This window comes from Scyliorhinus torazame, chromosome 3 (assembly GCF_047496885.1).
Source record: "Scyliorhinus torazame isolate Kashiwa2021f chromosome 3, sScyTor2.1, whole genome shotgun sequence".
NCBI classification, from domain to species: domain Eukaryota; kingdom Metazoa; phylum Chordata; class Chondrichthyes; order Carcharhiniformes; family Scyliorhinidae; genus Scyliorhinus; species Scyliorhinus torazame.
The window spans coordinates 7,705,737-7,733,455 of NC_092709.1; the positions used below are offsets into that span (position 1 = coordinate 7,705,737).

General features: G+C 47.4%; 1 protein-coding gene across 7 annotated transcripts in view; it reads left to right on the forward strand.

Annotated features, from left to right (window-relative positions):
• The window catches only part of rufy3 (RUN and FYVE domain containing 3), a 125,574-nt gene that overhangs the window by 87,862 nt on the left and 9,993 nt on the right, over positions 1 to 27,719 (forward strand). For 4 of the 7 annotated variants that reach the window (XM_072495246.1, XM_072495248.1, XM_072495247.1 and 1 more), the window contains 4 exons: positions 9,878 to 10,045; positions 15,631 to 15,728; positions 21,123 to 21,242; positions 26,742 to 26,859. In XM_072495246.1, the coding sequence (XP_072351347.1) occupies positions 9,878 to 10,045; positions 15,631 to 15,728; positions 21,123 to 21,242; positions 26,742 to 26,859 (504 nt within the window). Of the gene's footprint in view, positions 1 to 9,877; positions 10,046 to 15,630; positions 15,729 to 18,706; positions 20,929 to 21,122; positions 21,243 to 26,741; positions 26,860 to 27,719 lie in introns of those variants that run through there. The other 3 variants (XM_072495250.1, XM_072495251.1, XM_072495252.1) reach the window with 1 other exon arrangement.

A 27,719-nucleotide genomic window follows, 5' to 3' on the forward strand; every position in this document is an offset into this window, starting at 1 on the left:
AAACTTTCGTTTGAGGGTCGTTAGTGTTTGGGAGTTTTCCCTCCTTCCCCACCTCCAGACAGCAGTGGAGGCTGGATCATGGAAGGTTCAAGCCTGAGATTTGTGATCAACGAGGGAGTCGAGGGTTATGGGGAGACAGACAGGGAAGTGGAGTTAGGGCCACGACCAGATTAGCCATGATCTTACTGACTGGTGGAGCAGACTCGATGTCCTGAATGGCGTACTGCATAGGAGGAATTGTCCATAGAATCCCTACAGCGCAGAAGGAGGCCATTCGGCCAATCGAATCTGCACCGACCCTCTGAAAGAGCACCCTACCTAGGCTCACTCCCCCGCCCTATCACTGTAACCCCACCTAAACCACACATAGAACATATAAGAACATAAGAACTAGGAGCAGGAGTCGGCCATCTGGCCCCTCGAGCCTGCTCCGCCATTCAATGAGATCATGGCTAATCTTTTGTGGACTCAGCTCCACTCTCCGGCCCGAACACCATAACCCTTAATCCCTTTATTCTTCAAAAAACTATCTATCTTTATCTTAAAAACATTTAATGAAGGAGCCTCTACTGCTTCACTGGGCAAGGAATTCCATAGATTCACAACCCTTTGGGTGAAGAAGTTCCTCCTAAACTCAGTCCTAAATCTACTTCCTCTTATTTTGAAGCTATGCCCCCTAGTTCTGCTTTCACCCGCCAGTGGAAACAACCTGCCCGCATCTATCCTATCGATTCCCTTCATAATTTTATATGTTTCTATAAGATCCCCCCTCATCCTTCTAAATTCCAACGAGTACAGTCCCAGTCTACTCAACCTCTCCTCGTAATCCAACCCCTTCAGCTCTGGGATTAACCTAGTGAATCTCCTCTGCACACCCTCCAGTGCCAGTACGTCCTTTCTCAAGTAAGGAGACCAAAACTGAACACAATACTCCAGGTGTGGCCTCACTAACACCTTATACAATTGCAGCATAACCTCCCTAGTCTTAAACTCCATCCCTCTAGCAACGAAGGACAAAATTCCATTTGCCTTCTTAATCACCTGTTGCACCTGAAAACCAACTTTTTGCGACTCATGCACTAGCACACCCAGGTCTCTCTGCACAGCAGCATGTTTTAATATTTTATCATTTAAATAATAATCCCTTTTGCCGTTATTCTTACCAAAATGGATAACCTCACATTTGTCAACATTGTATTCCATCTGCCAGACCCTAGCCCATTCACTTAGCCTGTCCAAATCCCTCTGCAGACTTCCAGTATCCTCTGCACTTTTTGCTTTACCACTTATCTTAGTGTCGTCTGCACACTTGGACACATTGCCCTTGGTCACCAACTCCAAATCATCTATGTAAATTGTGAACAGTTGTGGGCCCAACACTGATCCCTGAGGGACACCACTAGCTACTGATTGCCAACCAGAGAAACACCCATTAATCCCCACTCTTTGCTTTCTATTAATTAACCAATCCTCTATCCATGCTCCTACTTTCCCCTTAATGCCATGCATCTTTATCTTATGCAACAACCTTTTGTGTGGCACCTTGTCAAAGGCTTTCTGGAAATCCAGATATACCACATCCATTGGCTTCCCGTTATCTACCGCACTGTTAATGTCCTCAAAAAATTCCACTAAATTAGTTAGGCACGACCTGCCCTTTATGAACCCATGCTGCGTCTGTCCAATGGGACAATTTCCATCCAGATGCCTCGCTATTTCTTCCATGATGATAGATTCCAGCATCTTCCCTACTACCGAAGTTAAGCTCACTGGCCTATAATTACCCACTTTCTGCCTACCTCCTTTTTTAAACAGTGGTGTCACGTTTGCTAATTTCCAATCCGCCGGGTCCACCCCAGAGTCTAGTGAATTTTGGTAAATTATCACTAGTGCATTTGCAATTTCCCTAGCCATCTCTTTTAGCACTCTGGGATGCATTCCATCAGGGCCAGGAGACTTGTCCACCTTTAGCCCCATTAGCTTGCCCATCACTACCTCCTTGGTGATATCAATCCTCTCAAGGTCCTCACCTGTCATAGCCTCATTTCCATCAGTCACTGGCATGTTATTTGTGTCTTCCACTGTGAAGACCGACCCAAAAAGCCTGTTCAGTTCCTCAGCCATTTCCTCATCTCCCATTATTAAATCTCCCTTCTCATCCTCTAAAGGACCAATATTTACCTTAGCCACTCTTTTTTGTTGTATGTATTTGTAGAAACTTTTACTATCTGTTTTTATATTCTGAGCAAGTTTACTCTCATAATCTATCTTACTCTTCTTTATAGCTTTTTTAGTAGCTTTCTGTTGCCCCCTAAAGATTTCCCAGTCCTCTAGTCTCCCACCGATCTTTGCTACTTTGTATGTTTTTTCCTTCAATTTGATACTCTCCCTTATTTCCTTAGATATCCACGGTCGATTGTCCCTTTTTTTACCGTCCTTCCTTTTCGTTGGTATAAACCTTTGCTGAGCACTGTGAAAAATCACTTGGAAGGTTCTCCACTGTTCCTCAACTGTTTCACCATAAAGTCTTTGCTCCCAGTCTACCTTAGCTAGTTCTTCTCTCATCCCATTGTAATCTCCTTTGTTTAAGCACAAAACACTAGTGCTTGATTTTACCTTCTCACCCTCCATCTGTATTTTAAATTCCACCATATTGTGATCGCTCCTTCCGAGAGGATCCCTAACTATGAGATCCTGAATCAATCCTGTCTCATTACACAGGACCAGATCTAGGACCGATTGTTCCCTCATAGGTTCCATTACATACTGTTCTAGGAAACGTGGATACATTCTATAAACTCCTCCTCAAGGCTGCCTTGACCGACCTGGTTAAACCAATCAACATGTAGATTAAAATCCCCCATGATAACTGCTGTACCATTTCTACATGCATCTGTTATTTCTTTGTTTATAGCCTGCCCCACCATAATGTTACTATTTGGTGGCCTATAGATTACTCCTATCAGTGACTTTTTCGCCTTACTATTCCTGATTTCCACCCAAATGGATTCACCTTATCCTCCATAGCACCGATGTCATCCCTTACTGTTGCCCGGATGTCATCCTTAAATAACAGAGCTACACCACCTCCCTTACCATCCACTCTGTCCTTCCGAAAAGTTTGATACCCTCGGATATTTAACTCCCAGTCGTGACCATCCTTTAACCATGTTTCAGTAATGGCCACTAAATCATAGTCATTCACGATGATTTGCGCCATCAACTCATTTACCTTATTCCGAATACTACGAGCATTCAGGTAAAGTACACTTATGTTGGCTTTTTTACCTCTGTTCTTAATCTTAACACCTCGATCAGTAACCTCTCCTAAGTTATATTTCCTCTTAACCTTTCTCCTAATTTTCCTTGTCGTTGAACCCATATCTTCATGTAACAACCTGCCGCGTCGCTTACCATTAATGTTTTCACTTCCCGTTTTATTTCTTTTAGTATTCCTGGTCCTATTCACTGAGCTCCCCTCAGTCACTGTACCTTGTACTGTCGCCCTTTTTGATTTTTGACTATGGCTTCTCTGCCTTACACTTTCCCCCTTACTGCCTTTTATTTCTGTCCCTGTTTTACTACCTTCCAACTTCCTGCATCGGTTCCCATCCCCCTGCCACATTAGTTTAAACACTCCCCAACAGCTCTAGCAAACACCCCCCCTAGGACATCGGTTCCAGTCCTGCCCAGTTGCAGACCGTCCGGTTTGTACTGGTCCCACCTCCCCCAGAATTGGTTCCAATGTCCCAGGAATTTGAATCCCTCCCTCTTGCACCATCTCTCGAGCCACGTATTCATCCTCTCTATCCTGACATTCCTACTCTGACTATCACGTGGCACTGGTAGCAATCCTGAGATTACTACCTTTGAGGTCCTACTTTTTTAGTTTAACTCCTAGCTCCCTAAATTCAGCTTGTAGGACCTCATCCCGTTTTTTACCTATATCGTTGGTGCCTACGTGCACCACGACAGCTGGCTGTTCACCCCCCCCCCCCCCCCGAATGTCCTGCAGCCGCTCCGAGACATCCTTGACCCTTGCACCAGGGAGGCAACATACCATCCTGGAGTCTCGATTTCGTCCGCAGAACCGCCTGTCTATTCCCCTTACAATTGAGTCCCCTGTCACTACAGCCCTGCCATTCTTCTTCCTGCCCAGCTGCGCAGCAGAGCCAGCCACGGTGCCATGAACCTGGCTGCTGCTGCCTTCCCCTGGTGAGCCATCTCCCTCAACAGTATCCAAAGCGGTATATCTGTTTTGCAGGGAGATGACCGCAGAGGACACCTGCACTGCCTTCCTACTCTTGCTCTGTCTTTTGGTCACCCATTTACTATCTCCCTCAGTACCTTTCACCTGCGGTGTGACCAACTCGCTAAACGTGCTATCCACGACGTCCTCAGCATCGCGGATGCTCCAAAGTGAGTCCATCCGCAGCTCCAGAGCCGTCAAGCGGTCTACCAGGAGCTGCAACTGGACACACTTCATGCACGTGAAGGAGCCAGGGACAGTGGACGTGTCCCTGAACTCCCACATCGCACACGAGGAGCATGACACGGGTCTGAGATCTCCTGCCATGTCTTAAACCTTCGGTTAACTTGAACAATTTCAATTTCCCCAGAAAAAATTTAACTAAATAAATAAACAATGAAGAAAAAAAAAAATATATATATATATATATATACCAATGAAAAGAAACAGAAAAACATAGAAAAGTACAGCACAGGAACAAGCCCTTCAGCCCTCCAAGCCTCTGCCGATCATGATGCCCTTACTCTGTCCGTATCCCTCTATTTCCTCTCTATTCATGTACCCATCCAAATACCTCTTAAATGCTAATGCTCTTCGGGAGGGTTTAAACTAGTTCAGCAGGGGTCTGGGAACCTGAATTGTAGCTCCAGTATACAGGAGGTTGAGAGTAGTGAGGTCATGAGTAGGGTTTCAAAGTTGCAGGAGAGTACCGGCAGGCAGGAAGGTGGTTTAAAGTGTGTCTTCTTCAACGCCAGGAGCATCCAGAATAAGGTGGGTGAACTTGCGACATGGGTTGGTACCTGGGACTTCGATGTTGTGGCCATTTCGGAGACATGGATAGGGCAGGGACAGGAATGGTTGTTACATGTGCCGGGGTTTAGATATTTCAGTAAGCTCAGAGAAGGTGGTATAAGAGGGGGAGGGGTGGCATTGTTATTCAAGGACAGCATTACGGTGGCAGAAAGGACGTTCGATGAGGACTCGTCTACTGAGGTGGTATGGGCTGAGGTCAGAAACAGGAAAGGAGAGGTCACCCTGCTGGGAGTTTCTATAGGCCTCCGAAAAGTTCCAGAGATGTAGAGGAAAGGATTGCAAAGATGATTCTGGATAGGAGCGAAAGCAACAGGGTAGTTGTTATGGGGGACTTTAACTTTCCAAATATTGACTGGAAACGCTATAGTTCGAGTACATTAGATGGGTCCTTTTTTGTCCAATGTGTGCAGGAGGGTTTCCTGACACATTTTGTAGATAGGCCAATGAGAGGCGAGGCCATATTGGATTTGGTACTGGGAAATGAACCTGGACAGGTGTTAGATTTGGAGGTAGGTGAGCACTTTGGTGATAGTGACCACGATTCGATTACATTTACTTTAGCGATGGAAAAGGATAGATATATACCGCAGGGCAAGAGTTATAGCTGGGGGAAAGGCAATTATGATGTGATAAGGCAAGACTTAGGATGGGGAGGGAAACTGCAGGGGATGGGCACAATTGAAATGTGGAGCTGCTTCAAGGAACAGCTACTGCGTGTCCTTGATAGGTATGCCCCTGTCAGGCAGGGAGGAAGTGGTCGAGCGAGGGAACCATTGAATTACTTGTTAAGAGGAAGAAGGAGGCTTATGTAAAGATGAGACGTGAAGGTTCAGTTAAGGCGCTCGAGAGTTACAAGTTAGCTAGGAAGGACCTAAAGAGAGAGCTAAGAAGAGCCAGGAGGGGACATGAGAAGTCTTTGGCAGGTAGGATCAAGGATAACCCTAAAGCTTTCTATAGATATGTCAGGAATAAAAGAATGACTAGGGTAAGAGTGGGGCCAGTCAAGGACAGTAGTGGGAAGTTGTGCGTGGAGTCCGAGGAGATAGGAGAGGTGCTAAATGAATATTTTTCGTCATTATTCACACAGGAAAAAGACAATGTTGTCGAGGAGAATACTGAGATACAGACTACTAGACTAGAAGGACTTGAGGTTCTTAAGGAGGAGGTGTTAGCAATTCTGGAAAGTGTGAAAATAGATAAGTCCCCTGGGCCGGATGGGATTTATCCTAGAATTCCATGGGAAGCTAGGGAGGAGATTGCTGAGCCTTTGGCTTTGATCTTTATGTCATCATTGTCTGCAGGAATAGTGCCAGAAGACTGGAGGATAGCAAATGTTGTCCCCTTGATCAAGAAGGGGAGTAGACAACCCCGGTAACTATAGACCAGTGAGCCTTACTTCTGTTGTGGGCAAAGTCTTGGAAAGGTTGATAAGAGGTAGGATGTACAATCATCTGGAAAAGAATAATTTAATTAGAGATAGTCAACACGGTTTTGTGAAGGGTAGGTCGTGCCTCACAATCCTTATTGAGTTCTTTGAGAAGGTGACCAAAACAGGTGAATGAGGGTGTAAAGCAGTTGATGTGATGTATATGGATTTCAGTAAAGCGTTTGTTAAGGTTCCCCACGGTAGGCTATTGCAGAAAATACGGAGGCATGGGATTCAGGGTGATTTAGCAGTTTGGATCAGAAATTGGCCAGCTGGAAGAAGGCAAAGGGTGGTGGTTGATGGGAAATGTTCAGCCTGGAGCCCAGTTACTGGTGGTGTACCACAAGGATCTGTTTTGGGGCCACTGCTGTTTGTCATTTTTATAAATGACCTGGACGAGGGCGTAGAAGAATGGGTGAGTAAATTTGCTGATGACAATAAAGTCGGTGGAGTTGTGGACAGTGCGGAAGGATGTAACACGTTACAGAGGGACATAGATAAGCTGCAGCGCTGGGCTGAGAGGTGGCAAATGGAGTTTAATCCAGAAAAATGTGAGGTAATTCATTTTGGAAGGAATAACAGGAAGACAGAGTACTGGGCTAATGGTAAGATTCTTGGTAGTGTGGATGAGCAGAGAGATCTCGGTGTCCATGTACATAGATCCCTGAAAGTTGCCACCCAGGTTGAGAGGGTTGTTAAGAAGGCATACAGTGTGTTAGCTTTTATTGGTAGAGGGATTGAGTTTCGGAGCCATGAGGTCATGTTGCAACTGTACAAAATTCTGGTGCGGCCGCATTTGGAGTATTGCGTGCAGTTCTGGTCGCCGCATTATAGGAAGGATGTGGAAGCATGGAAAGGGTGCTGAGGAGATTTACCAGGATGTTGCCTGGTCTCGAGGGAAGATCTTACGAGGAAAGGCTGAGGGATTTGAGGTTATTTTCTTTAGAAAGAAGAAGGTTAAGAGGTGACTTAATTGAGGCATACAAGATGATCAGAGGATTAGATAGGGTGGACAGTGAGAGCCCATTTCCTCGGATGGTGATGTCTAGCACGAGGGGACATAGCTTTAAATTGAGGGGAGATAGATATAGGACAGATGTCAGAGGTAGGTTCTTTACTCAGAGAGTAGTAAGGGCGTGGAATGCCCTGCCTGCAACAGTAGTGGACTCGCCAACACTAAGGGCATTCAAATGGTCATTGGATAGACATATGGACGATAAGGGAATAGTGTAGATGGGCTTTAGAGTGGTTTCACAGGTCGGCGCAACATCGAGGGCCGAAGGGCCTGTACTGCGCTGTAATGTTCTATGTTCTAAATGTTGCTAATGTGCCTGCTTCCACCACATCCTCTGGCAGCGGGTTCTAGGCACCCACCACTCTGTGTGTGAAAAACGTACCCAGCGCATCTCCCTTAAACTTTCCCCCTCTCACCTTGAACGTGTGTCCACTTGTAATTGACACTTCCACCCTTGGAAAAAGCCTTTGGCTATCATCCCTATCTATGCCTCTCAAAATTTTGTAGACCTCTATCCGGTCTCCCCTCAGAGTCCGTCTTTCCAGTGAAAACAATCCTAGTTTATTCAACCTCTCCTCATAGCCAACACCCTCGAGACCAGGCAACATCCTGGTGAACCTTCTTTGCGCTCCCTCCAAAGCTTCCACGTCCTTCTGATAAGACAGCTTTCTCATTGCAACAGCAGAGGGTATATAATCTTTGGCCCGGGGCAGAAACCCACGCAGCCACAGGGAGAACGTGCAAACACCACCCAAGGTCGGGATCGAACCCGGGTCCCTGGCGCTGTGAGGCAGCAGTGTTAACCACTGTGCTACGGGCCGCCCCTCCTATTTGTTATGTGGTCTGTTGTCACAGATGTTATTTGTCATCTGCTTATGTTGAATTCAGATGGGTTTGTCAGTGGGGTTTCATAAACTCCACTTTACCCTATGTGAGGTTGTTATTTTTTATTTAAATCCCTTCTTCGCGGGGGGCGGGTCACTGACGTATTGTTGATTTCCAACTGCCCTGAGAATCCGTTTCATAAATTGCGTGGTTTGCGCGGCCATTTCAAGGGCAGACTAGAATCCGATAGACACCAGACCGGGTAAGCACCCGCTTTCCTTCCTAAAAGGGATATCGGTGTTTTCTTTCAACCAACAAATCCAACAGCTTCGTCATCACCTTTAGAGCTTTTTCTTTGAAAAGTGAATTGAAGTCCTGAAACTGGCCGGTGTGGGATTTGAACTCCTACGAGCCCAGTAACATACCCTTGCATTTAGTTGTGACTGTGTGTTAGTGGGGGAGCAGAGTCCACCATCACAGTATTTTTGAACGGGGCAACCCAGATATTGCACCCTAGTCTCCTATTGATGAAGTTTGGAGGGATAATTTAGCAGCTATTGGTATACGAGGTAGTGAGCTTCTCCTTAACAGTCCAGTTAAATCCACTACACTGAGTCACAAAAACATTTGGAGGAACTCTTACCATAGTCACACTCATTGGGGGGGAAAAAGTGTCTGTTTGGGTTGTAGCCACAGGATCTTGGGTACAAAATAATTTTGTAATTTGTTTTCTGTGGGTTAGAAATTTGACTGCAAATGATGGAGGGGGAGAGAATTTTGTGAATGGTCTGTGATTCACAACACTTGGAGTAATTGCAAAAATGTAATTTTTGTGAAATGGTCAAGGTAATAATGACTTTGTCTTTAGTGAAATGCGTCGGCAACACTTTGATTTTGAAAGATTTGATTGAGTGGTTTCCACTGCCGGGCGCTTGGGAAACGAGATTTCAGATAATTGGCAAAAGATCTGGAGGGGGAAATGAGAGTTGTTTTTCTCGCCAAGCAGGTCACACTGGAAGGCGCTGCCTGAAAGGGCAGTGGAAGCAGATTCAGTAACAACTTTAACAAGGAGATTGGATAAATAGTTGGAACCGGCAGAAGTTTGGAGGGTTATGTTCCGACATTCAATCATGGCCGATATGTTCCTCATTCTCCAACCTTCTCCCCATAACCCCGATCCCCATATTAATGAAGAAATCTGATTATTAATCAAACATACCAGATTAGTGCTGTTACCTACAGGGGCTACAGAAATGGAAGGTGGAATTAGGCAGAATAGTTTGTTCTTGGAACATAAGAACTAGGAGCAGGAGTCGGCAATTTAGCCTCGCGAGCCTGCTCCAGGGCGATCATGGCTCATCTCTTCATGGCCGCCCCCGCAGTCTAGGGTAGCGAATTCCACCGATTCACAATCCCTATGGCGTCTCCTCCTGTGTTGTCCCAGTGTAACTGAAACGCCGGCTGAAGAACCAGTATTGGATTCCCAACGGGGAATATTCACTTTGGGGAAGTATTGAAGCTTTGTGTTATGTTCTGTGTGTGGCTTTAGGACGTTGAAAAGGAGCTGGAGGTTCAGATCGGGATGAAACAGGAGATGGAACTGGCCATGCAAATGCTGGAAAAAGATATTTGTGACAAGCAAGATGTGCTGGTGACATTTAGACAGCAGCTGGACGATGTCCAATCTCTCAACCACGAACTCTCCCAAAAGGTTCAGGTAAGAGAAGGGGGGGAGACAATATTGCAACAACTCCCATTTAGTGCCTTCAATGTCGTCAAGCGTCCCAGCTGCTGCCTTGTCAAGCAGCAAACCGAAAGGAGGTATTGGTACTGGCGGCTTGGTCAAAGAGGTCGGTTTGAAGGGTTTTAAAGGAGAGGGAGAGGGACAGAGGTTATAGGGAGGGAATTCCACAGCTTCGGGCCCAGGCCACTGAAGTTGAGACCACCAAAGGTGGAGTGATTAAAATTTAAGATGTGTAGGAGACCAGAATTGCAGGAGCGCAGAGATCTTGGGAGGAGTGTAGGGGCTGGAGGAGGTTACAGACATAGGGAGGGGTGTAGGGGCTGGAGGAGGTTTCAGAGATAGGGAGGGTGTAGGGGCTGGAGGAGGTTTCAGAGATAGGGAGGAGTGTAGGGGCTGGAGGAGGTTACAGAAATAGGGAGGGTTTTAGGGGCTGGAGGAGGTTACAGACATAGGGAGGGGTGTAGGGGCTGGAGGAGGTTACAGACATAGGGAGGGGTGTAGGGGCTGGAGGAGGTTACAGACTTAGGGAGGGGTGTAGGGGCTGGAGGAGGTTACAGACTTAGGGAGGGGTGTAGGGGCTGGAGGAGGTTTCAGAGATAGGGAGGAGTGTAGGGTTGGAGGAGGTTACAGACATAGGGTGGGGTGTGGGCTGGAGGAGGATACAGAGTTGGGAGGAGTGTAGGGGCTGGAGGAGATTACAGACATAGGGAGGGGTGTAGGGGCTGGAGGAGGTTTCAGAGATAGGGAGGAGTGTAGGGTTGGAGGAGGTTACAGACATAGGGTGGAGTGTAGGGCTGGAGGAGGATACAGAGATTGGGAGGAGTGTAGGGGCTGGAGGAGGTTACAGACATAGGGTGGGGTGTAGGGCTGGAGGAGGATACATAGTTGGGAGGAGTGTAGGGGCTGGAGGAGATTACAGAGATAGGGAGGGTTTTAGGGGCTGGAGGAGGTTACAGAGATAAGGAGGGTTGTAGGGGCTGGAGGAGGTTACAGTGATGGGGAGGATTGTAGTGGCTGAAGGGAGGTACAGAGATAGGGAGGGTTGTAGGGGTTGGAGGAGGTTACAGTGATGGGGAGAATTGTAGGGGCTGGAGGGAGGTACAGAGATAGGGAGGGTTGCAGTGGCTGAAGGGAGGTACAGAGATAGGGAGGGTTGCAGGAGGTTACAGAGGAAGAGAGGGGTTTGAAAGCCAGGATGAAAATGTCATAATTTGAAAAGTGGCCGGATCGGGAGAGACTAAGGTGAACCAGCGCAAGGGGTGATGGTAAACATTACTTGGCTTGTGTCCGAGGTAAACGTGGAATGAAAGGAAACCAGTTTATTTGCTCGACGCTTAAAATAACGAGTGAAGTAGGCAGCACTTGTCTGAATGTTCTTGCAAACAACTCTCACCAGCCACTGCATTCTTGATGGAAGAATTGACCACCTAGTGACAGTTTGATTGAGCAGAGGTCAGCATCGTCTCTTTGCAGGACACGAGGGCTCCAAATTGGAAGAACTGACACGAAAGGAGGCCCTTCAGCCCCTTGACCCTATCCTGCCCTTTCGGCTCAATCGCTGCTGATCTGAATCTCAATTCTGTAACCTTTAAAAATCCATCAGTCTGTTTTGAAAGTTTCTGTTGACCTGTGGGGTAGTCACCTCTACAGGTGTAAACCCGAGATACCTGACTTGCAACAGGCAGGGGTGCTGAGGGAGGACAACAATTATCTTTGCTATTTCTCACCCACAAATCAGAAACCCTTCACAGACAGTCTCAATTCAAAAGTCTCAATTCAATGGTCCAAATGTTTTGGTGCCAAAAGATGGGCATTAATGTTTTTGAGCCGGGACTAAACAAGGGTTTTTTCTGACTGTCCTCATTCGCCCTCGTTCTACCTTCAGCCTTAGCAAGCGGACTGTTCTCAGTGACTTAATCCAGAGACCTTTTACTGTTACTGTAAGGTCTGTAGACTATGGCCACGAGAGCTTTTGCTCAACAGAGGCTAGACTGGAGCACTGTGTGCAGTTCTGATCACCACATCATAGGAAGGATGTGATTGTACTGGAGGGGGTGCGGAGGAGACTCACCAGGATGTTGCCTGGGATGGAACATTTAACATTCAGTTATGAAGAGCGGTTGGATAGGCTTGGATAGTTTTCGTTGGAGCAGAGAAGATTGAGGGGCGACCTGAATGAGGTGCACAAGATTATGATGGCATGGATAGGGAACAGCTGTTCCCCTTAGTTGAAGGTTCAGTCACCAGGACACACAGGTTCAAGGTGAGGGGCAGGAGGCTTAGGGGGGGGATTTGAGGAAAAAAGTTTTTACCCAGAAGGTGGTGAGGGTCTGGAACGCACTGCCTGGGAGGGGATAGAGGTGGGTTGCCTCACATCCTTTAAAAAGGATCTGGATCAGCATTTGGCACGTCTTAACGTTCAAAGCTATGGGCCCAGTGCTGGTAAATGGGATTAGGTGGGTAGGCCACGTGTTTTTCAAGTGTTGGTGTAGACTCGATGGGCCGGAGAGTCTCTTCTGCTGCGCGTGACCCTGTGAAAGTGACAGAGGCTCGGCATCATAGAACATAGAAAATACAGCACAGAACAGGCCCTTCGGCCCACGATGGTGTGCCGCACCTTTGTCCTAGATTAATCATAGATTATCATAGAATTTACAGTGCAGAAGGAGGCCATTCGGCCCATTGAGTCTGCACCGGCTCTTGGAAAGAGCACCCCACCCAAGGTCAACACCTCCACCCAATACTAAGGGCAATTTATCATGGCCAATCCACCTAACCTGCACATCTTTGGACTGTGGGAGGAAACCGGAGCACCCGGAGGAAACCCACGCAGACACGGGGAGGATGTGCAGACTCCGCATGCTTCAAACTGAGCGGAGATGGACATTGTGAGCAGTGAAAACCATGAACTAAATTGAACGAACTATATGTAAATCGCTGTTACAACTGGTGGGAACCTATAGTCTGTTTTGTTTTTAAAAGGAGCAAATCATCTAACATCAATCCGTACAGCATAGTTACATTACATAGATACGGTTGTAAAATCAATCACCATCTCTTACAGCAGCGGGATTGACTGGGGAAATCTCCCTCTCATTTCTGTTCTGGCCAGGAACATAGAAACTTAGAAAATAGGAGCAGGAGGCGGCCATTCGGCCCTTCGAGCCTGCTCCCCCATTCATTCTGATCATGGCCGATCATCACGTTCAATACCCTGATCCCGCCTCCCCCCATATCCCTTGATCCCTTTAGCCCCAAGAGCTGTTCCTCGAATTTCGAATTCCTTCTTGAAATTACACAATGTTTTGGCCTCAACTACTTTCTGTGGGAGTGAATTCCACAGATTCCCCGCTCTCTGGGTGAAGAAATTTCTCCTCACCTCAGTCCTAAAAGGTTTACCCCTTATCCTCAAACTATGACCCCTAGTTCTGGACTCCCCCACCATCGGGAACATTCTTTCTGAATCTACCCTGTCTAATCCTGTTAGAATTTTGTAAGTTTCTATGAGATCCCCTCTCACTCTCCTAAACTCCAATGAATATAATCCTAACCGACTTAGTCTCTCCTCATCTGACAGTCCCACCATCCCAGGAATCAGTCTGGTAAACCTTCGCTGCTCTCCCTCCACAGCAAGAACATCCTTCCTCAGATAAGGTCACCAAAACTGCCCACAATACTCCAGGTGTGACCTCACCAATGCCCGATACAATTGCAGTAAAACATCTCTGTTCCGATACTCAAATCCTCTCGCTATGAAGGCCAACATACCATTTGCCTTCTTTACTGCCTGATGTACCTGCGCGCTTACTTTCAGTGACTGATGCATAAGGACACTTAGATCTTGCTGAGTATTCACCTCTCTCAAATTACACCCATTCAAATAATCTGCCTTCCTATTTTTGCTATCGAAGTGGATAAACTCACATTTATCCACGTTATACTGCATCTGCCATGTATGTGCCCACTCACTCAGCCGGTCCAAATCCCACTGAAGCATCTCTGCATCCTCCTCACAGCTCACCCTCCCACCCAACTTTGTATCATCTGTAAAATTTGGAGACTATGGCATTATTTCCCCCCCCCCCCCCATGCCGGGTGGGAGAATTGCCGGGGCGCCGTGCGAATCACGCCATGCCGCCCCGACCCCCGCACGTGACTCTCCCACCCCCAGGAAACCAGCAACGCGCGATACGCACCGGGCTGCTCGGAGAACCGGCGAGTGGCAATTCTCCGGCCACTACGACACGAAAGGTTCCCGCCGGCGCCGTCCACCCCTGATCGCTGCCGGCGGGAACACTGAGGGGGTGGGGGCGGCCTGTTTGGGGGGGTGGGGGGGGGGCTCCTTCACCGGGATGGCCTCCGATGGGGTCTGGCCCGCGATCGGGGCCCACCGATCGGCGGGCCAGCCTCCTTCCGCGCGCGGCCCCAGAACACCGGCTCCATGTTGGTGAGGGGCTGGCGTGCGTAAGACATTCTCCACGCATGCGCGGGTTGGCGCGGCGCCCATTTGGCATCGTGTAAGGACGCTGGAGCGGCATGAACCGCTCCAGCGCCGTGCTGGCCCCCTGTGGGGGGCCAGAATAGGTCGTGGCCGGGCCCTGTCGACGGCACGAACACTTGGCCTCAATATCAGAGAATCGCCCCTAATCCATTTAGTTCCCTCGCACAAATCATTAATCTATAATGTGAACAGTTGGGGGCCTAGCACAGATCCCTGTGGTATCCCACTAGTCACTGCCTGCCAATTGGAAAAGGACCCATTTATTGCAACTCTCGCTTCCTCTCTGCTACGCAGCTACCTATCCATCTCTTTTTTTAAAATAAATTTAAAGTACCCAATTATTTTTTTCCAATTGAGGGGCAATTTAGCGCGGCCAATCCACCTACCCTGCACATCTTTGGGTTGTGGGGGTTAAACCCACGCAGACACGGGGAGAATGTGCAAACTCCACACGCTTGCAAACTCCACACGCGCACTGACCCCGGGGCCGGGATCGAACCCGGGTCCTCAGCCCCGGAGGCAGCAGTGCTAACCACTACGCCACCTTGCTGCCTAGCTTTCTATCCGTCTCCAGACACTACCCGCAATCCCATCCACTTTAACTTTACATGGTAATCTGCTATGTGAAACCTTGTCGAAAGCCTTCTGAGAGTCTAAATAAACCACACCCACCGGTTCTCCCTGGTCAACTCTGTTAGTTACATCTTCAAAGAATTCCAGTAGATTTGTTCAGCATAATTTCACTTTGTAAATCCACGCTGACTTTGTCTGATTATACATTAGACTCACTGGTCTATAGTTCCATGTTTTATCTCTACCTCCCTTTTTGAATATGTATTTCAACCTTTATTGATTTTAAGGAAAGGGAACTTTGAATCAGCTGTCGATTTTACTGCAGCTAAACAGACTCGGGGTGAGGGTGGAGAGGGTAGGTTGATTGCGGTGGAGGGGTGGGTGGGGGGGTTGGGGTGTCGTGAGGGGAGGGGGGGGCGTGATGATGTGTGTGGTGCTTTCCTGGTGCTTCTTTGCCAATTGGGATCTCTCTTAAATGTCACAGGGCTCCGATAATGTGATTAGACAGAAGAATGAAATTATTGCTCGTTTGGAGGAGAAGGCAAGCCAGATGAACTGCACCATTAAACAACTGGAGCAAAGGTAAATGATCACAATGTGCAGGTTGCTCAGTAAGTGGTTTCCAGCCCATAGTTTGGACGGCAGGTGCTCTGAATGCACGGCTTCGCATTGCAATTAACTTGCCTGCGTCTAAACATGAGCGTTTTGATGTGCCAAACAGGAGTTGGGTGATTTTCCACTCGGGAATGCTGGCTTCAACACAAGGAGCTCAAATAATTCCAGGTGGAATAATTAGCAGGGCTGCAAATCATCTGTTAATGTGAATAAACAAACCCATGCACCGAGTGCATCACCGAATGTTTTTAGTACTCGCCTCTATTTCTCTCTCTGCCTCATCCACTTCCCCGACAGCCACGAGTAAAGAGTGAGAAAGATATCACCGCACCAGGTGGAGATGTGGTACAGATTCATTTGGCCTCCTTTGTTTTATTTGATCATTGCCCCCCCCCCCCCCATCCCTCCATTGTGCATGTACAGGGACCAGACCCGTCCTGGGTGCCTTGCTGACTCTCCAAAACCCCACTTTACCCCCCTCGCGTTCTCTGTGGCCGCACGCCACTATGTTATTGGCACTGCCGTAATCCAATAAATCAGTTCATGGATCTTCCTATCGCAGTACGTGAATGACGTAAGCAGCTTACTCCCGCGCCTGGGTGATAAGGGAATGAAGTTCAGTATGTGCGACTGATGAATTGGAATATGACAGTGGGCCAGGAAAGATGTCACAAAGTTCAATGTCACACGTAATTATAAGGAAGCAAAATAAATGGTCTTCCCTTCAGCAACAGTACTTTGTCCAAATGTATTTCCCTATTTCTAAATGCCTTCACAGATGGACAATTTTCCGATTCCAGCCTAGATTTCTCAATTGTAACTGGCAGCTCACATGGAATCTCACAACACACAAGGATGTTGTTTGACCCCCCCTCGTGTCTGCGTAGACTCTTTGGAAGAGCTGTATGATTACTCTCACTCTTCCCCCTCCCTCCTCACTTTCTGTCTGTCCCGCACGCTCACTTCATTCTGCTGGCCACAAACCAAACCTGAAAGCTGGACGCTGTCTCTACCAATCCGAACCGGTGCCAGAATGAAATTTGATCATGGCAGACTGATGCGCCCTGTGTGGCATCAGTGTAAACGCGTTCTGGTCACGCAGGCCCAGAGGAGACCGTCAGTCAAATGTGCGTGTGTTATGAAATGGTTTTGTTATGAAAGGGTGATTATGAGACAGGCAGAGTTTGTTCTCTGAGATAGCGGCCCCACATTTTTGCCTGTTCGAGGAGACAGTGAGAGAGTTTTATTTTTTTTAGCCCTCCCTCCATCTTCAGTCTTAATGGACATGGCTGCACGCACGCCTGTCCTAGTGAATTTAATCCAAACGCCACCACACGGGCTCCTGTGTACCGGGGCTCCTGACCGGGGCTCCTGTGTACCGGGGCTCCTGTGTACCGGGGCTCCTGTGTACCGGACCTCCTGTGTACCGGGGCTCCTGTGTACCGGGGCTCCTGTGTACCGGGGCTCCTGTGTACCGGGGCTCCTGTGTACCGGGGCTCCTGTGTACCGGGGCTCCTGTGTACCGGGGGCTCCTGTGTACCGGGGCTCCTGTGTACCGGGGCTCCTGTGTACCGGGGCTCCTGTGTACCGGGGGCTCCTGTGTACCGGGGGCTCCTGTGTACTGGGGGCTCCTGTGTACCGGGGGCTCCTGTGTACCGGGGGCTCCTGTGTACCGGGGGCTCCTGTGTACCGGGGGCTCCTGTGTACCGGGGGCTCCTGTGTACCGGGGGCTCCTGTGTACCGGGGGCTCCTGTGTACCGGGGGCTCCTGTGTACCGGGGGCTCCTGTGTACCGGGGGCTCCTGTGTACCGGGGGCTCCTGTGTACCGGGGGCTCCTGTGTACCGGGGGCTCCTGTGTACCGGGGCTCCTGTGTACCGGGGCTCCTGTGTACCGGGGCTCCTGTGTACCGGGGCTCCTGTGTACCGGGGCTCCTGTGTACCGGGGGCTCCTGTGTACCGGGGGCTCCTGTGTACCGGGGCTCCTGTGTACCGGGGTATGTGCGCACCAGCTTTGCTCATGGGCCAGGATTCACTGTTGTATTTAATTGTTGTCCCTGCCAGTAAAATAAAACTCAAGCCCTCTTATCCAGAAGGGTCATTCTTTGTACAGCGTTTCTTTCCATGCAACTATGTTGGCCAGTACGTTGGCAGTGGGGTAAGGCCGAGGGTGGGAATCGCAGCGCAGTCTATTTTGCAGAAAAGTCCATTCACCGAGAAAACAGAGTCTTATTTAAACGGCACTCTATATAGAGTTTATTGAAAAAGTGTCTAAACTACAACAAACCAAAGTCATGACTAAAAATACAGCAACTACTCCCGATAACAGCAGAATGACTTCTCCGGCAAAATGCAGTCCGTGGAGGATGGTAACAACAGTGTGCGTAAAGTCAATCCCAGTCGGCAGTGATTGGATAATTTCCCCATCACATCTCCACCCTGCCCAGTAATAGTGGAGAACAGGGGCGTTGCAATATTGGCGAAGAATATTCAACTCTGCAAATGTAACGGATGTAAAATAGCTTCCCCTCACTGTTCGTGCCGTCCTCTGTTCCTTCCATCACCAACGCTTTATATCTCTATGCTTCCTGGGGGAGGGGGCTGACCAGGGAGGATACCACCTGGGACATGTGGAGCTAATGGGGAAAGTTTGATCTGATGAAATGTCCAAAATACTCTTGTGTTTGTGAGTACCTGGGACTGCCAGCAGACAGGAATTGATTATTTAAAATACGACTGCTTAAGTACAATGGAAAAAGAATTTCAACCTGCAACTTTGCTAATGAAAGTGCTCTTTTACTCTGTTTTCTTTTCTTTCTCCTGTTTCCTTTAACTTCTTTATTTTTTTTATTTTCTTCATCATCCCTCTTTCCCCCCCCCCCCCCCCCCCTTCCCCTTCCTGGTTTTTGCAATATCTATACCTGCCGATGACCCGGTCTCTCAAAAAGTGAAAATGATTTGGTGAAACAAGCTAGGAATCTAAACATTGCAGCTGGGAAGTTGGTGCAGAAACACTAGGCATCGAGGGAGAAGACATTCCACTAACCTGGCAACGGAGGAGAGAGAAAATCTATTTAAAAAAAGTTGTGGTTACAGTTTGCAGTGAAGCATTTTTCCAGTTTAAAGATCGGCCACAGAGAAGTTTATTATTATAGTATTTGAATAATTCATGTTTCACAGGTGGCCCTTTTTATTTTTTGCCACCATTTACGTGCGCCTGGTTTCTTTACTGGTGTGTGAGTGGTACGATTTCCTCGAGAATACTTCTCCGCCTTCAACAGAAAGCTTCCCTTTTTCAAAGTAGTTGTCAATTTGTTTAATATTTTTTGAATCGGGCGGGGGGGGGGGGGGGTCCACTATCGCCAATGTGTGCAGTGCATTTGCCTTATTATCACACACCTTTCACCGTTATCCTTGATAAAGTTTCATCTGAAAGCTTGGCGTCATGTTGGGTATGATCTGGGCAGACATCCCAGCCACAACAGTACAGCTTTGAGTGCAATGATGAACCTTTTTTTTTGTGAGCCTTTGTTGGGGAGGGTTTGGTGAGTGAAGCACAGGAACACCCAGTGGTTTTGGTTTGAGTGGTCTGGATTTCCGAGATACAGACCCACCAAGACTCCGAACATCAACCCCCCCCCCCAAATCCCCCTCTGTGTTTTGCCCCTTGACCCAGCTGATTTTGGCCATCCGCGTTTTGTCAAATGTCACCTATTGGGCATGTTTGAAAATGTTTTGGCAAGCCCTGTGCTTATTGAAAGCACTTAACAACAGGCGCGTCTTTTCACTGAAGTGTGTGGATGTGGGGTCATGGGTTTGAATCTATTGCAGGCGCACTTCTCGGACGAGGATAACAGCATTACCAATTGTGATGGTTTCCGGGTACGGTGTAGATTGATAGTGGGCTTGCTGGATTAGGGATTCGTCCGAAAACACAGATAGTTCAGAAGCGTGTATTTTTTTTAAAATGGGGTGAAGGTGAGGGTGATGGAGGCTATATGGGATCAAGTTAAATGAAATGGGGGCCGCACGGAAGCGCAGTGGGTTAACATTGTTGCCTCACGGCGCCGAGGTCCCAGGTTCGATCCCAGCTCTGGGTCACTGTCCGTGTGGAGTTTGCACATTCTCCCTGTGTCTGCGTGGGTTTCGCCCCCACAACCCAAAAGATGTGCAGGGTGGGTGGATTGGCCACACTAAATTGCCCCTTAATTGGAAAAAATGAATTGGGTACTCTAAATTTATTGTTTTTAAAGTTAAATGAAATGAGTTTTGAGAATGCTGTAAGACAGGTGAGATGGGGTAATGGACACAATAGTTTATATGTGATTAATGCTGGGATAATTCATAGCCAGTAAGTGTTGGTAAAACAAATGCTTCCACCGAGAATGGCTGTGCGAGTTTTATACTTTGAGACACCCACATTAAACAGTTTTCCATTACAGAATTCAGGCAAATTGATTTGTGATACACAACTGTACGATGCTGTACAGTTCACTGCAATAAATTAGGATGTCTTTGTTTGCAAATTAAAGCTGTTTGAAATTGTAACCTTGTAGGTGCCCTCTGCACTTAAAACTGGACAATCCCATTTGCCCAAATCCCGTTTTGGGTCGATTCTGTTGTTGGGGAATAGCTGTGGGAAATTCAGTAGAAACAGAAGGAGGCCATTCAGCCCCTGAGACCTGTTCCACAGTTCAGTGAGACCTTGGCTAAACTGCGGCCTAACTAGTACACTTGTCTGGGGGGGGTGCCAACGTGACCTCGTGAACTTCAGATGGGCTGATGCCAAAACGTAACCCGATTTTTAACCTGCCCACTAGTGGACTCCGAACCAAGTAGCATTTGTGGAAATAATTGTGACGTATTTGGGACTAAACGGTTGGCTTTCAGAGACAAACCAATTGTCAACTAATTAGATCATGCGGGAGTTTATCGTGCAACCAATATCTGCTTTTGCACTTTGCTGTCAAAATTATTTTTTATTTAAAAATATTTCGATTGAATGCGTTAACGATGTGTTGGCTGGTGCGCCGGACTTCATTCTGGTGCAAAGATGTGTTTTTGCTGGGGGTAAAGAAATGTCAAAAAAAAAGAATTGTTTTGTTAATTAACCATCATTATTGTGAACTGTGTAGTAATAGATCAAAATAAACACTTGGAAAGAAAACCATCTCTTTGCCTGAATCCCCCTTTCCTTTTGCAAGACTGCCACTTTTTTTATTTTTTTTGTTGTTTCTAACCATCATTGAGTTTTCTTTTGTTTTGTTTGAACTTGATCTTTTCCCAACCCCCCTCCGCCTCGACCCGCTCTCTCCGCCGTGGCTTTTTTGTTTTACCACCGACCTCCTCTGACTCAAATCCCAGATTGCGACAGACACAGAGCAGCTGCCAGTCAGCCGAGGAAGCCAACTATCTCTTCAAGCAGGAGTTTGGCGAGAAGATTCTCAGGTTGCAGAATGAGGTGGACCTGCTCACCAAGCAACGGTAGGTGACCACCTGTCTGCACTGTCGATTGGGCGGAGGGGGAACGAACAGGGAGAATAGTTCAGTGCAAATTGGTGACCTTGCGTGTGGACAATCTCGCTCGCTTGCTCCGGGTATTATTAAGGGCCATCTGTTGACCAGTTTGGCCCCACCATTCATGGCTGATCTTCTAACTCCGTGCCACCTTCCTGCGCTGTCCCCATATTTATTCGTTGCTGCAGTGCTCAAAAACCTTTCAATCTCTTGGATGTACGCAATGATTGAGCATTAACAGTCCGCTGGGGTAGAGCGTTCCAACGATTCACAACACTTAAGAGTGAAGACAGTTCTCCCCATCTCCGTTCTAAATGGTCCCCTCTGTTGTACATTGCAAGGTCTGAGCATTTTGTTATAGTGCCCCCCGCTGTTGGGCGGGTGTACAATACACAACAGGAAGGTGGCAGCCAGGATTTTTTACAATTAATTTGCGAAATTTGAGGATGGAAGAATGCGGTGACATAGTTTTAGATCTCGTAAAGCTGATTTTGTGCAAGTTTGAGCAGTTTGAAAGATTGCTGCGTGTGTACATTGTGTTTGGGTACAAAGTGAGCCAGAGTGAATTGCTCCAGTTGAGAAAGAGGCATTAATGATCAATCATGGTGTCACAATGTTCCACAAAGACTTGTACAGTGGTATGTTCACTTAGTTTCTTGTTAAATTTTCCCAATTAAGGGGCAATTTAGCGTGGCCAATCCACCTACCCTGCCCATCTTTGGGTTATGGGGGTGGGACCCACTCAGGAATGGGCGTATGTGCAAACTGCACACGGACAGTGATCCGGGGCCGGGATTCGAACCCGGGTCCTCGGTGCCGTGAGGCAACAGTGTCAACCACTGCGCCACCGTGCTGCCCGGATGTTCGTTTAGTTAACTGACCACCAAGCCCTTGCGATCATATTTGGTTCAAACCAGGGAATACCATATTGGGCGGTAGCAAGTCTTCAAAGATGGGTGTTGATTGTGTTGGTCCATCCATATGAGACCAAATTATAAGTTAGCAGATCATTCCTGTGAAGGATTATTCATTTCTAGCCATGGAATTAGTTCACACACACACATGACATGCCAGTGTCTGCCAGAGAAATGAATGAAGAAACACGCAAAGAAGTGCTGCTCAGTAACGTGCTCCATTATATCATGATTGGCTGGACAATCATAGCCTAAAGAGTGTGAGGATGAGAAATTGCAGGAGTATTTAACACGTAGAAAAGGACAAAGTGTAGATCAAAACCGTCTCATGTGGGGTTTAAGAGTAATTATTCTGCCAAGGATTTCGAGACCAATTCATGAAGGAGCTTCTTGAAAATGAAATGAAAATCGCTTATTGTCACAAGTAGGCTTCAAATGAGGTTACTGTGAAAAGCCCCTAGTCGCCACATTCCGGCGCCTGTTCGGGAGGCTGGTACGGGCTTCTTCAAGAGCACACTGGCACTATCTATGAAAGCTGTAGCAAAGAGTTACTTTTGGTATCCAAAGGCACTTAGCGATATTGAAGAGTTGGTGAAAAGCTGTGGTGTCTCAATGAGAAATGATCGCAGCAAGGGTCCTTTCATTCCATGGGAAAACTCCAGAATACTGAGAATGAGAGCATGTGAATTTATTTGACGTGGAAGAGTATCTTGTTTTTCTGGATAGTTACAGCAAGTGGATAAATGTTGAGTTTATGCCTGTAGCATAAGAGTCACAATTGAGATTGAGAAGCTGGTTTGCAATGTATGGGTTGCCAGAGGTGTTGGTGTGGGATAATAGTCCAGAGTTTGGTCAGAAAAGATTTGAAATATTTCTGAGTAAGAATGGAGTCAAAACACAGTCTGGTATCAGCATATCACCTGGTATGGAATGGTGCTCCAGAAAGTGCACAGATTGTGAAGCAGTATCGGTTAGCCAGTAACTCTCATGTTTCTCTTTGACACAAGCTGGACAATTTTCCATTCTCTTACAGAGTAAACCCACAGTCTACAACAGATTTCTCACCTTACAAGTTTAGTTTTTAAACAAACTCTTTAAGACGAGGTTTACTTTCCCTTGCTTTTCAATTAATTTATTTGCTATGGAGGTGGAGGTGGAGGTGGTGGAAGCAGGGACGATCGTGACATTTAAGGGGCATCTTGACAAATACATGAATAGGATGGGAATAGAGGGATACGGACCCAGGAAGTGTAGAAGATTGTAGTTTAGTCGGGCAGCATGGTCGGCACGGGCTTGGAGGGCCGAAGGGCCTGTTCCTGTGCTGTACATTTCTTTGTTCTTTGTTGTTCTATCCATGTCAGGCTTCAGTAAAATGCAAGATACGATACACCAGGCATGAAATGTAAGCGAGTTTATCATGGTGAAAAAACACACAAGGTGATGTGAGGAGCAGAATGTGATCAGAGTTGTAAAAAGACCAGGTGCGTTCATATATCTGGTGGAGATTGGGGACTCGGTGTCAGTGGCACGTTGATAATTCCTTGAAAGAGGAAACCTGACATGAGAAACCTGCTGTAGTCCAAATTTCTCTGAAACTGGAGGTTTGTCGGCAATCCAGAATACAGCAGATATCATAAAGTGAGTCAGGCTGTGATTAAGGCAAATCGATCCATGTCATAGTCCCGGCCATTAAGTGATGTTGGTAGACAAAGACACAGTTCATGTCTGACGCAGCGAGAGAAGTTGAGGGAAATAGAAAGATACCCAGCAAGAAAGAAACGAGATAGAGGAAGAAAGGAATTGTGAAATTGTATTTTTGTTAAAACTATAAAACTGTTGGAATGTTTTTATAACTCTGATAACTAACTAGATTTCTCTTTGAAATAGCCAACACGGGTCTGATGGGCTGAATGGCTTCATGTGCTTTACTACTCTGCGAAGTAGATGGGGGGGGAAAACCACAACGATACGTCGGGCCTATCTAAGATAGGGCGACAGTGGTTAGCACTGCTGCCTCACAGTGACAGGGACCCGGGTTCAATTCCGGCCTTGGGTAACAACTGTCTGTGTGGAGCTTGCACGTTCTCCCTGTGTCTGCGTGGGTTTCCTCCGGGTGCTCCGGTTTCCTCCCACAGTCCAAAGATGTGCAGGTTAGGTGGTATTATGATGATAGGGCAGGGGAATAAGCATAGTTAGGGTGCTTTTTGAAAGTTGCTGCAGACTCTATGGGCCAAATGGCCTCCTTCTGCACGGTAGGGATTCTACGTCAATGAGTTGAGATGAAATGGGGGGGGGGGGAAATATACACCAGCACAGAACACGTGGGATGAATGGACCATTTGTATAAAACGCAGTGTTGACTGCCAATTTTAGTCAGCATTTCTTCATTTGGTCGAGTCCCCCTCTTAATTTGATAAATGTGGTGGACAAGCACTCCAGTGCGAGGCAAAAATAGACGGTGTTGGCAAAGCAGACTGCAATAATAATGTCTGGAGAAATTCAGAGTTCAACAATTTGGGTGGTGGAAAGGAGATACAAAACCGGATGCGGGTTTAATGCATTCAATCCCGAGTCCAAATGTTTGCTAATAGTTAATTAATTATTGCATTGCTGTATTAAATAATTGGATAATTAATTATAGGGGTGGTATTCATTTTTAACCAATTTAAGACAGGAGAGAATATTTAGCAAATTGAGGCTTTGGCTCGATATCCCTTTATGTAGCAACCTGGCAGCGGATTCTTCTGTGGCATTCTCCCTGATGGTCTAGCCAGCTTCCCATTGATGTATCTCTTAACTGTTCACTTCAACTGCTCCTTGTGGTGGTTCTTGCCACTCTCTGGGTAAAGACCTCTGCCAGGTCCGTCTCCCCCCCCCCGAGAAACACTCGCCAATTTGGTCGGTCTTTCCTGATAGTCAGGACCTCTCAGTTCCGCTATTCTTCTTTCCTTGTCCAGCCATTCCTGGTGTTTTACCACCGAGGTCAGTTTTGAAGAACAGAGCTTTAAAGCTTTTGGCCCTGATATTTAATTCCAGACTATGATATGAACAAAAATGGGGGCTGGGTGTAAAAACACGGCTCTCCAATTTCATGTTGATGGGAACGTTTTTGGACAGCGCTTGAGCCTCACCAAGCAGGTGAGAGCATGGTTCCGATCAAAAGGTCGACCTGTTGCAATCATTCAGGTGTCAATGCTTTTTAAAAGTAAATTCATTTTTGTGTTGCGTCGTTTCCATGCAGTAAACGGTGGGTGCAGAAGGAGGCCATTCTGCCCATCGACACTGCACCGGCCCTTGGAAAGAGCACCCTACTTAAGCTCACGCCTCCACTCTATTCAAGTTACCCCACCTAACCTTTTTGGAGACTAAGGGCAATTTATCACGGCCAATCCACCTAACCTGCACATCTTTGGACTGTGGGAGGAAACCGGAGCACCCGGAGGAAACCCACGCACACACGGGGAGAACGTGCAGACTCCACACAGACAGTGGCCCAGCGGGGAATCGAAACTGGGACACTGGCGCTGTGAAGCAACAGTGCTAACCACTGTGCTGCATGGACCTTTCTCACTCTGAGCTACCTACTTACCCCCTAGGACCATGACCGTGTCTGCCGTCTTTTCCTCTCCCAATCCCAATCTGCTCATTCGACTGCTGGGGGTCCTTGTCACTAGCACCTCCGTGGTTCCCCACCAGTGTCAATCCCACTAAGTGGGGAACATAGAAGGAGGCCATTCAGCCCCTCAAGCCTGTTTCGCCATTCAATTAGATCGTGGCTGATCTGTATCTTGACTGGGGTGGGGTGGGGTGGGGGGGGGGGGAGGGGAGAGAAAGTGAGAATTCCAGATCTCCACTCCCCTTTCCATGAGTAAGTGCTTCCTGACACCCCGGAACCAACGGCTTGGCTCTAATCCTAAGGGATAAAAGCTGAAAATATTGGAAGCACTCAGCGGGTCTGACAGCATCTGTGGAGAGAGAAACTGGGTTAACGTTTCAGCTTGATGTCCTTTCATCAGAACTTCCGTCTAATTTTAAGATCCAGTCCTCTAATTCTGGACCAACACTCACCAGAGGAAAGAAATAGATCATCTTTGTATCCAAGCTGTCAAGTTTTTTGAACCATTTTAAAACATAATTAGATCTCCTCCCAATCTTGAGGGATTAAGAGGCATGTTTGTGCGAACCATTTTCAGAGACTGACCCTTTTACTGCTGATATCTTTATGGTAAAGCTGCATTGCCCCCCCGACCAGGCCATCGTGTCCTTCCTGAGGTATGGTGCCTGGAATGGTACAGTTACTCCAGCTGGGATCGGACTAAAGTTCCGTACAATGGAAGTGTCACTTCCTCACTTTTTGGGAGGAAGGCCGACATTCCATCAGCCCCGTTGGTTTTCATGGCTTACCGCGCGTCCAAGTAGAAGCCCTGTTGCTTTTGAGATTCTCTCGCTCTGCCGTGTTCCCTGCCAAATTATCACTCCACGAGTTTATTGTCCCGAATCCTGTAATCAAAGTGGTTTCTCCATCGTTCTGATCACATTCCTCTGTCTCCAGTTCCCAATTGGAAATGGGCTTAAAGGATAAGAAACTGAGTTTGCACAGTGATCCTCATCGCATTAACGGCTCGGAACAAGTGAAGGCTGATCAACAACAAATGGCCGATATGAAGAAGGTAAATGATCAACAAAGACATTGAATGGGCTCAAATATTGACAAAAACGGAACAAACCTTAAATTCATTAGACTCTGTGGTGATCACTGATAACCTATTTAAGCATAGCGTGAAATGAGAGCTGCCCCAAGCTGGGTATTGTCTATAAATGTAAATCTGTGGACCGAGGTTCGGGAGATTGGAGGTTGTTATTTCTGGAGGAAAGACCCCTAGTTGGTTCAGTATTTCCTGATAGAAAGAATTGAACACCTAAACAATGAAAAGTACAGCACAGGAACAGGCCCTTCGGCCCTCCAAGCCTATGCTGCCCGTCTAAACTAAATTCTTCTACACTTCCTGGGTCCGTACCCCTCTATTCCCATCCTATTCATGTATTTGTCAAGATGCCCCTTAAATGTCACTATCGTCCCTGCTTCCACCACCTCCTCCGGCAGCAAGTTCCAGGCACCCACTACCCTCTGCATAAAAAACTTGCCTCGTACATCTCCTCTAAACCTTGCCCCTCGCACCTTAAACCTATGGCCCCTAGTAATTGACCCCTCTACCCTGGGGAAAAGCCTCTGACTATCCACTCTGTCTATGCCCCTCATAATTTTGTAGACCTCTATCAGGTCGTCCCTCAACCTCCGTCGTTCCAGTGAGAACGAACCGAGTTTATTCAACCTCTCCTCATAGCTAATGCCCTCCATACCAGGCAACATCCTGGTAAATCTCTTCTGCACCCTCTCTAAAGCCTCCACATCCTCCTGGTAGTGTGGCGACCGGAATTGTGCACCATGGGCTGGATTCTCCAATTTTGGGGCTATGTCCGGAGAATCCGTGTCGTTTTACGTGGGAAAGATCGGAACCGCCCCAGCACC